The following is a 10837-nucleotide window of genomic DNA, read 5'->3' as shown; positions in this document are numbered from 1 at the left end:
ACCTCACCCGGAGGTCTCTTCAGGTACAGGAAGGGTAGGTGAGGGTGGCAGGTGACATGGCTCTCATCATTTTCCAGTCCCTTTTTACCAAGATGCTCTCTTCCCAGCCTGCCGGGTCCCCATCGACGGCCATGCTCTTCTTCGTCCACGCTGGCCCAGGACTCGCCCCTGCAGCAGGCTGGTGGGGAAATGTTACAGGAGGAGGCTGGGTCACTGAGGTTTCCAGGGTTAGGGGCTGTGTCGGAGAAATGGGTGGGTGGACTCCTAGTTCCTGGAGTGTTTTGCTGGTGTCGGGGCTCTGCAGAGGGCGGGGGCAGGGTGTCGGGCCCCAGGGGGGCGTGAGGGGCCGTGGCATAGTGGGGGATGAAGGTGCAGCAGCCCTGCCAGCCCAGTTCTGCAGTAAGGTGGGGGCAGTGGGGCCCCATCCCTCTTGGAGCCCCAGTTTCCTTATCTGTAAAATGGGACGGTAACCTGAGAGGCACCGTATTGTGCCGTGAGCCCAGCAGGCTTAGGTCTAGTTTCCGAGGCAGGGCAGGGTCTCTGTCCTCGCTGTCTCCCCGGCCACCAGCCCAGGGGCAGGACTGCGTGTGGTGTGGCCTGTGGTGGAGGAGAGCGGCCTCAGAGCTGGGGGCTGCCTGGTTCCCCAACCGGTTTCCCCACCAGACCCCGGGGCCAGATGGGCCGGGCTGGGGTGGCAGCTGCCTGGGAGGGCCTGGTGACGGGGACGTCCTGCCGCTCCTCTTCTCCGTATTAGGTCATGGGAAAGCATAGCTGGAGGGCCTGCCTGAATCACAGGTGACAGGCCTGAGACCAGAGACACGCACACGCAGGCAGACACCCAGAACCAGGGTTCGGAGAAGTGAGGCAAAGGTCCGATGGTGGGAGGGGAGGGGGGCCCACAGCCACCTGGGAGCTGGCGTGTGGCCAGCGGTGATGAAAGCTCAGGGGAATGGAAACAGAGGAGCGAGCCTGTTGTAATCGCTACGCCCACCTGGCGGCCTATAAAGAAGGCGGGCGAGCGCCAGCAGCAACTCGCACTGTGGGCCTCGCTCCTGTCTAGCCCTCCTGCTCCGAGCCCGCCGGCTGCCACAATGACCACCACCATCCGTCAGCTCACCTCCTCCAGCTCCATCAAGGGCTCCTCCGGCTTGGGGGGCGGCTCGTCCCGCACCTCCTGCAGGCTGTCTGGCGGCCTGGGGGCTGGCTCCTGCCGGTTGGGGTCCGCCGGGGGCCTGGGCAGCGCCCTCGGGGCCAACAGCTACTCTAGCTGCTACAGCTTTGGCTCTGGGAGCAGTTATGGTGGCGGCTTCGGGGCCGTCGACGGGCTGCTGGCGGGCGGGGAGAAGGCCACCATGCAGAACCTCAACGACCGGCTGGCCTCCTACCTGGACAAGGTGCGGGCCCTGGAGGAGGCCAACACGGAGCTGGAGGTGAAGATCCGGGACTGGTACCAGAAGCAGGCCCCGGGGCCCGCCCGTGACTATAGCCACTACTACCAGACTATCGAGGACCTGAAGAACAAGGTATGGCCTGCTGGGGGGGACAGGGCCCGTGGGAGGGGCATGACTTCTCTCCCATCTCCTTCCCTTGACCGTGGCCTGGAGTTAGGCCGGTGGGGGAGCTGCCACAGGGTCTCAGGGGGTCTAGGACAGTGTGGCTCTGACTGGCTTGGCCTCTGGTAGCCCACCTTGGAGTCACAGTGTGACCCATATTCCCCTTTTTGGGGGGCGGCAGCTAAGCCAGGGACAAGCAGGTCTCATGGAGCTCCTCTGAGCCTCAGTTTCCTCATCCTGGGGCTTGTTGCCATCAGCTCACGTAATTGTAGGATAAGATGAGTGGATGCACATAGAGGCTGGGCCCATGGAGCTGCCAGATATGTGGGTACCTCTCTTCTTGAAGCAAGAGGGGGATTTTGAGTGATGGTTGTTTGAGGGGTCTAGTGAGCTCCTGATGGCACCTGCTGGGAGGAGGAAGTGGAGAGAGGGGGCGGGTCCTAAGGAAGGCGTCTGTGTGCCTTATTTGGGGATTTTTGTGGCTTCTCCATCCCTCCCACTGCCCCCTCAAGAATGGGGCTCAGCAAACCTCCAAAGGCAGAGCTGCCTGCTGGAGTCTGGGGTTAGGGCCTAGCAGGGGTCATGACTTCTGATGTGGAACTATTGTTTGGTGAGGGGTCCTGTAGGATCCCTTCTTGGGGAGCCTCTTGGGTACCATCTCCCCAACTGTAAAATGAGGAGGTTGTTCTTCTCCCCTTTTCTGTCTGGGATTCTGGGACAACTTCTGCCCCCGGGGGCCTTTCTTCTCTTCCTAGCTGGGCACTCCCAGCTGGCTGCCTGCTCTAGTGGAGGGGTCCTGTTGGGGGAGGCAGGTCAGGGTGGGCAGGGAGAAGAGGCAAGTTTCGGCTCTTCAGACTCCTGCCAGCCCCGCCTATGCCAACAATGACTGCCGGAAAAGGTGAGAAGAGTCTTCCTGGAGAAGGCAGCCACATCCTGGCCTCGAGGCAGGAAGATCCTTCTTGTAACTTAGGGCTGGGCTGAGCTTCTCCCTCCCAATGACCTTACTGCTTTCCCATCTCCCTAGATCCTCACGGCCTCTGTGGACAATGCCAACATCCTCCTGCAGATTGACAATGCCCGCCTGGCCGCTGATGACTTCCGGACCAAGTGAGCCCTAGCCAGTGGGCTGGTTGGAACTGGGGCACCCCTCCCACCCCAGGACTACAGTTGCTGTGACGAGGGCTAGGAGCTGGGGGTTGGGGGAGTCCACCTCTTAGTCACGGATGTGGCAAATGCAGCAGATTCTGAAGGTCACTGGGCTTAGGCGGGGAGGGGGAGGGGAGGCAGGAGGCAGAGGAGAGAGATGCTGGAAGCTGCGTGAGGGTGGGACTTTGCCCTGCGTGGTCCCAGGGCCCTGGGGCTGCAGTATGCTGCCACTCCACAAGCCCCCTCTCCGCCCCCATCAACCCTCCCAAGCTCTTAGAGCCCTGGCAGAGGCCGGGTGCTGGCCGGGACACGGACCTGCATGTCCAAGCATCAAGACGAAGTCTCTGGTTCCTTTTGCAGGTTTGAGACGGAGCAGGCCTTGCGCGTGAGCGTGGAGGCCGACACCAATGGCCTGCGCCGGGTGCTGGACGAGCTGACCCTGTCCAGAGCCGACCTGGAGATGCAGATCGAGAACCTCAAGGAGGAGCTGGCCTACCTGAAGAAGAACCATGAGGAGGTGAGTGGGGTGGGGCAGCAGGTCAAAGAGGCTACCGAGGGGGCAGCAGAGCTCTGGGGGTGTGCCGAGGCTGAGACCATGGGAAGAGCTCAGAGCAGGTGCTCCAGGGTTGGTCACCTTCCAAGGTGACCTGGTCCCCATGGAGGGTAGCCTCCTCCATGTACCACCCCTCTGCCCAGCATCTGGGGACCCTCCCAGGGCCTGCAGAGGCCTCTTCTGCCCATCCTGACCTTCCTCATGAGGACAAGGGGTGATTGAGGAGGTCCCTTTGTTCCAGCTCAAACCTTTGAACCTGGACCCTATGTGGAAGTTTGGGAATTAGAGGGGATATTTTAGGGGTACAGACCTAAGAATTAGATTTTTCCTTTGGAGACCCCTCAGTCTGATGGGGGAGACAGAGAACCTGTCCACAGGGAACCCCCAGTCTGATGGTGGAAGCAGAGCCCATACAGAGCAGATGAACAAGAGTCAACAGGAGGGGTAGAGGGTAGAGGATAGGCAGAGTGAAGGAGGGCTCCTTGGGGAGGGGTCTGGAGCACTTGTCTGGGAAGGGTTGGAAGTAATAGATCAGCACAGGCCTGAATGCCCATGCCCACAACCTCTGCCCTGCAGGAGATGAACGCCCTCCGAGGCCAGGTGGGCGGTGAGATCAACGTGGAGATGGATGCTGCTCCCGGCGTGGACCTGAGCCGTATCCTGTCTGAGATGCGCGACCAGTATGAGAAGATGGCGGAGAAGAACCGCAAAGATGCCGAAGACTGGTTTTTCAGCAAGGTGGGGGCTGCTGCAGGCCAGAGGCCTCTCCCAGGGGATGGGGGTCAAGGACTGAGTCCCCAACTGATGCCTAGTACCTGGCATCTTGGGGTGCCCTCTCCTCAGTGAGCTGCATGGGCCTCGCAGGGCCACCCATTGCATCAATGGGCCGGGAGCTTGGCCAAAGCTGAGATCTCAGTGGAGGGTGGGGTGGAGAGCCCCCCCAGGAATAAAGCCAGAGAGTGAAGACCCCAGGAGCTTCCACCTCTCTAAGAGGTCAGGGACTGGCACCAAGGGACTGGTTGATATCCTAGCTGGTCTTCAAGTTGCCCATTCTAATGCCTTCTACTCGGAGGAACTAAAGATAAATCTTCGAATCATTTCAAAGGTTTCTGGGCTTTGGGAAGTGGGATGCTGGTGAGAAGGCACTGCTCCCACGGTCACATTTGGGAGGAGGCCTGAGAGGCCCGGGGAAGTTCAGGAAGGTGACCACGTCCAGGGTGATCATGGGGAGTGAGGAGAGCCCCAGGTGCCTGTGTGGGCACGGAATGGGTGCTGGGCTGAGCGTATGGAGGCCGTGGAGGTCGTCTGACTAGAAGGGATCCCAAGCTAACGCTGCACTGTCTTGTGTCCTGTCTGCAGACGGAGGAGCTGAACCGCGAGGTGGCCACCAACAGCGAGCTGGTGCAGAGCGGCAAGAGCGAGATCTCTGAGCTCCGGCGCACGGTGCAGGCCTTGGAGATCGAGCTGCAGTCCCAGCTCAGCATGGTAGGGGGGGCTGCCAAGCCCGGGGTGCACCTGGGACCCTGGAGGGGGCACTGACCACTCTCACTGACCCCTGATCCTCCTGCCTTCTTGCAGAAAGCATCCCTGGAGGGCAGCCTGGCTGAGACGGAGAACCGCTACTGCGTGCAGCTGTCCCAGATCCAGGGGCTGATCGGCAGCGTGGAGGAGCAACTGGCCCAGCTACGCTGCGAGATGGAGCAGCAGAACCAGGAATACAAAATCCTGCTGGACGTGAAGACGCGGCTGGAGCAGGAGATCGCCACCTACCGCCGCCTGCTGGAGGGCGAGGACGCCCAGTGAGTTGGAGGCTGGGGGCCAGGACTGGGGGCCTGGGGTGGGCGTGTAGCTCTCAGACCCAAATCTAATCTCCCGTCTGTCTTTTTCTTTTTTTCCAGCCTGACTCAGTACAAGCCCAAAGAACGTAAGGATCTCGGTAGCTGAGGGTGGGCGTACATAGGGCAGGCAACCCATCTGCATATTGCCGGGGGAGGGGGCGTCAGTCCCCAGGAGCTCCAGGAAATGATGGCTGATCCTCAGCAGGGATGGGGGAAACGACCTGTTAGGGCTCAGGGTTGATGCTCAGGTGGATCAGATGAGGGGGCTGGGCAGAGAGATGGTCTTTACCCTAGAGATCCTAGTCCGATGGGAGATATGGACAAGGTCCTAGCTCTGTGAACACTCTCCTGATGGGGCGATTAGGGACATGGTCTCATGGTCTTTGTTCTTGAGACCCTGCAGATGAGCAAAAGCAGTCCTGTCCCTGGGATCTCTAGTCTGATGGGAGAAAGGGACATGGTTCTTGTCCTCCAGATCTTGGTCTGATGGGGGAGATCAGATCCTGACCCTGGGTATCTAGTTCAACGGGGGTGATGCGGACCTGGTTCTTGTCTTGGAGATCCCACTCTGGGGATAGGGGAGACAGGAGACAGAGTCCACTGGGCAGTGCCGAGTCTTGCAAAGGACACAGTGTGTTGGGATCAAACCAGCCATCTGGGAGGCGGTACTCATACATGGGCACAGAGATGGGATGGAAGAGGGCAAGAGCAGGAGGAACACGTGTCTGGATGTCATATTGAGAAGCAAGCAAGCGGCTGTGGGGAAGAGAGCTGGCTCTGCTCAGGGAGGTGAGCCAGGGTCTCTGGGCCCCCACCCACCTCCGACGGTTTGTCTCCTGCAGCCGTGACCACCCGCCAGGTGCGCACCATTGTGGAAGAGGTCCAGGATGGCAAGGTCATCTCCTCCCGCGAGCAGGTCCACCAGACCACCCGCTGAGAACTCTGCTCCCCATGGCCAGCCCCCCAGAGTTCCCTACTGGCCCTGCAGCCTCGGTTCCTGGCTTCCATCCCTTTCCATACCCCTCTGCCTGACCAATAAAGCTTGTTAATTCAGATATGGAATGTGTTCTGATTGGGGCCACTGAGGTGGGCCCTCGTGAACAATGGGTGTATTGGGGCAAACGAGGGTGGGGGGGAAGAGTCTGTGGACACTAACTGCTGTTGGCTTGGAGCTCACGGGTCATCTAGGATCCTAGTAGGTAGGTATGAGAAGAGCTTGGGGAGCCAATTTGCATTTCCAAAGGGTCAGTGATCCTTGGGAGGGCGGTCTAGGCTGTGCTAGACCCAGGGTGGGGCCAACATACTTGCGAAGGTCTCAGGTGACCTCTTCTTGCCCTATAAAAAGGTTCATGACCTTGGGGAGTGGCTTTGCCTCCTTGAACTTCATTTTCTCTTTCATAAATGACCGAGGAGATATCATGGGACCCAGAGTCCTAAAGGATGACGCATCCAGTCAATTTCTCCCGAAGTCCTGTGGGACACGCCCCTTCCAAGACGGGGCAGGGGTGGACAAGGACGACGGCGGGGGCGGGGGGACAGTCAGGATTCTCCTGGAAGAGGTGTGGGCATAGGGAAGGCAGGGAGGCAGGCTGGGTGGTCAGGGCCCAAGTTCTTTTGTGAGTCTCAGAAAACCCCCCAAAGAGGTCTGTGGGCTCCCAGGGTATTCCCATTGCCTCACCTCAGGAATGTGAACTGTAGACCTTGCTTCTAGAGAAGGCTATGGGCCCCGGGTGGGTGTGGGAGAAAGGGTGTGCCTCTCTCAGGGATGTTTCCTCAAATGGTCAGGATAGGGGCAAGGGAGGGGTGTGTGCCAGGGTGGTGGGGGGGTGAGAGGCACCACCCTCCTTGGTAGCCTGGAGTTTGGGGAGGGTGGGAAACTGCCTTCTGAGGAAGGCGGGAAGGGCAGTTCCGCCTAGCCCCTCCCAGGACTCTCTGGGCCCCAGCCCCTTTCACTCTGGGGGCAGGCCGTGAGCCCGTAGGGGAGGAGCCCCAATACCTGGAAATCTTTCTTTGAGTAAATTTGGAACCCCCTGGGCAGGGCGAGCCTTCCTGGTTTTCTTTGGGAAGTGAGGGTGAGTGGAAAGGGTTAATGAGAGGAAGGACACCCCCACCCCAATTCGCTGGCAGGCGTGGGGCTGTCTTCTGTTGTAGAATCGGACCAGGGGCCTCCTGGTACCTAGAGATGAAAGGTGAGGGCTGGGCAGGATCAGCCTGAGCCCCTGAAGCCTGGGAGGGGGTGTGGTGCTGAGCTGGGGACCAGTGGTATAAGAGCAGGGTCTATGAGGTGAGTAGGTGGGTGTGGGGCTTCGGACAGGTCCCGACCTGCTCCTGTACCTCAGAGGCTATGGTGACTGAGGAGAGAGATGAGCCCCAGCTGTTGGTCCTTCTAGCCCTGATCTGGGGACGATGAGGACAGCGAGTTTCCCGCCACGGTGGGGACGACTGGCTGGAGTCCAAAGCCCGGATCTGCAGGGGCAGCCACAAGACTCAGAGCAGGCTGGGAGTTCAGACTCCACTCCATCAGAGGCTGGTGTCTCCCAGCTGCCTGCCCATGAAGGATGAAGGGCAGGGGGAGGCGTGCTTCCCACCAGGCCCCGCCACACTTCTAGCCACAACCAGAAGAACCAGCTCTGGGTTGAGGATGGCTCATTTGGAGGGTGATCTCATTTATCTGAACAACAGTCCCGGGAAGCGGGGAGGGTCTGGGAAGAGGCACCCCATTGTGTGGATAGGGACACTGAGGCTCCAAGGAACCATGACTCAGCCATTGTCCAGGTTGTGCTGGGAAGAGGAGAGGAGAGCCCCACCCCTTGCCTTGACCCAGGCTCTTAGGCAGGAGTCTTCTCTCCCTGTAGAGTCTGGGGGCCCACCCTACTGAGTGGGGAGGTGAGTGGGGAGGGGTCACAGTGTGGGAGTGGCCAAAGATAGCCCTGGACAGCACCCTTCTGCTGGGTCAGAAGCCCCTGCCCACAAAGTGAGTGGGTGTGTGGTTCAAGAGAATGTGGGTCTCCGGGGGAGGGTCCAGGGCCCAGAGAGGGGAAGCCCCCCTCTTTCCAGGAGTGCTCATCCCACACCTGGGCAGGCAGGGCCACAGGATGGAGTGACTGGGGCCTGAGACCCATGGTCCCCTTGGGGATGGTGCGGGGAATTTTGGTGGCTGGAATTTTTTGTCCAGGGGCCCCGAGTTAACCTGGGCTGCTGGGGATGCGTGCCTGTGGCTGGATTGGGGGACCCAGCTGTGGGGCTCCACAGTTCCTCCACATCAACCCATCGCCTTGCATGAAATCTTTCTCCCCCATCAGTGAACCAGTCTGTGACTGCCCTTGGCGGGGACTTACCCACTCTCATGTGATGGACACACAGACCTGATTTCCAGGCCCAGGGCCTACCAGAGCCAGACACTGTGACTCTTCCTCTGCCACGCCCACACCCTGACCGTGTGAGCTGGCCCCGCTTTCTGCAAGCAGGCCGTGTGGCAGTAACACTCTGTCCAGGACACAGCGTCCCTCTGTGCTTCTGCACTGGGCCTGGGCAGAAGGAGGAGACAAGTGCCTTGGCTTGGAGGGACCCTGGAGGACCCCGGTTTAGAGGTGGTGGGTAGGGCACAATGCTAGGGCTGGTGATCCTCCTGCTGTTCTTATGCAGGGGGTGGGGTGGGAGGTGGAGGAGAGCAGAGGGACTAGAGCCAGGGCCCAGAGCCAAGGCTGTAACAGAGCTCGAGCTGGTTCCCCTGAGCGTTCCCTCGAGGGCCCTTTGGTTGTGCAGACCATCACGATAGGCTATTATTGCCCCCACCTTCGGAAGAGCGGTGTGTAACATGGGGAGAGTTGAAAGGACCACCTGCCATCGGACACTTACAGATTCACCCAGATCCTGGGGCCAGTCGTGGGGCCAGAGCCCAGACTGGGCACTCTTGCTCCCTCCTGGCAGCCCCCATGTACCCCATCATGGCCTGTACTGTGTGGGGTTGTCCATAAGTGGCTTCTCCACCTTATTTTTTACAACTGAGTGTCCAGTCCAGATCTGGCTCCTGCTTGCTGCTCTGTCCTGGCTCATTGGGGATCTCTTTCTTCACCCTGCCCTGAAGCTCCATGGGCTGGGGCCCTGCAGCAGTCCCCTTTCTCCTCTCAGTCTCCTTGGGGGCCTCTCCCCCATCTTCCTCCCCCTAAGCTGCATCCTGCTTCCAAGCCTGGCTGGTCAGCAGAATTCCCCAGGAGCTTGTAAAACGTCCCCACGATCAGGCTTGTCTTGGGCAATGCTGAGACAGTGGGTCAGAGCAGGTTGGGAATCTAAATGGGGATCCCGGTGATCAGTCAGGTTGGGGAATCAGTGCGAGTTGAGGCGTGCCAATAATATTTCCCAGCCAACTCAGGTATGAGATGACCTCAGACCTGAGATGGGGCGGGTGAAGGAGAGAGGAAAGAGGCCTGGGAAGGGGGAGGGAACCCACTCTTAGGAGAGATGCCCGTTTGCTGTGAGTCCCTGTGCCCACAGTCCTAGCAATCCTGGCTCTCAGCAACCTCAAGTAGGTTTGTTTCGTTGGCATGGAATAAAGGGGCCCTGCTCCATCTTCCCCACCTCCACGCCCTGGGTACTGGGCACACAGTGGGAGCTTGGTCTGCGGTGTTGTCTGAGTGGTTTGATGGCTTGGCCGGCTACTTTGCGTAGCCTCTCAGCCCACGTGGATCCCCAGCCATCAGCTCCGGGCCTGCCGGCATTGCCACCTGGACTCCAGGAACAGTGGAAGGGGCAGGGCTCTAATCAGAAGGGAGGGAGGTGGAGAGTGTTCTGGGGCAGAGAAGGAGGAGCTCCCAGAGACCCCGTGGAGAGTACTTGTGAATCTCAGGAACTGGGTTTGATTTTCTGCTCCCATTTCTGTCCTATTTAACCTGGAACAATTTTTCACTCTCTCTGCTTGGGGCTCGGTAGTCTTCAGTGGCCTCACAGGTCCTTTTTATTTCTGAGCGTGATATGTCTGTGCTTGGACCTGAACTCCAGGCCCATCTTGACACCAGGGGTTTTGTCCAAGCTTCTAGGACCCATTTTGCCCATTTTGGGGGTTGGGAGAGGGGAGCATTGGGTTCTGTCTCCCAAGACTGGCCCTGGAGGTGTGTGCTGGGCACCTGCTCTGCTCAGATCTCTGGGCCCTGTTCCTACAAGCCGAGTGACTGACAGGGCACAATGTTCTGGGAGCATTTCCCGTCTGCTGGTTCCCGTAGTATCTGCCAGCCCCACCCAGGCTAAGGCAAGCCCACAGAGGCACGTCAGAGCAGCGACAGTGGCCGTTCTGTGGGTTACCTCTAGAGCACCCTGAGGTGGCTTTTGTTTTGGGGTTTAGATGCCCCCAATCCTGTCTCCAGCCCTCAGGCCAAGGTCATGCCCACCGTGGGCAGAGCTTACTCCAGGTGCTGTGGGGAGGTGAATGAGAATGGACACACCTGGTCCCAGCCTGCAAGGCATCATGGGCAAGTGGAGATGCCCTGAGTCTGGGGTTCTAGTCCTGGCTCTGCAGCTTAAAGCGGAGCGACTTTGGGCGAACCACTCCCTCCCTCTGGTTCTTCCTCTGTCCTCCCCACTTCACAGGGTTAATTTAATACAATCATGCATGTTGGTGATGCATAGAGAGAGAGGGTGGTTCAGGATGGCGGGAAGGGCTTGACTGGGCAAGCAGACAGGCAGGGGTCCAAACCTCTAATCCCCCTTGACTGGGGTCTTGGGAAGCCCACTTAACCTCCCAGCTGCCTCGT

General features: G+C 59.5%; 1 protein-coding gene across 1 annotated transcript; it reads left to right on the top strand.

Annotated features, from left to right (window-relative positions):
* The first annotated feature begins 1076 nt into the window (after positions 1–1076).
* KRT17 (keratin 17) lies at positions 1077–6147 on the top strand. The gene is made up of 8 exons (XM_032871617.1): positions 1077–1523; positions 2578–2660; positions 3060–3216; positions 3829–3990; positions 4612–4737; positions 4831–5051; positions 5151–5176; positions 5933–6147. Exons 1-8 carry the CDS (start codon positions 1092–1094, stop codon positions 6025–6027), a joined length of 1302 nt encoding a protein of 433 aa, XP_032727508.1. The 5' UTR covers positions 1077–1091; the 3' UTR covers positions 6028–6147.
* The last annotated feature ends 4690 nt before the right edge of the window (positions 6148–10837 follow it).

The sequence above is a fragment of the Lontra canadensis genome, unplaced genomic scaffold (assembly GCF_010015895.1).
Source record: "Lontra canadensis isolate GAN:19392208 unplaced genomic scaffold, GSC_riverotter_1.0 scaffold43, whole genome shotgun sequence".
In the NCBI taxonomy this organism is placed as follows: Eukaryota; Metazoa; Chordata; class Mammalia; order Carnivora; family Mustelidae; genus Lontra; species Lontra canadensis.
Note: the sequence above shows the minus strand (reverse complement) of the source record. Positions and strands in the feature narration are given on the sequence as shown.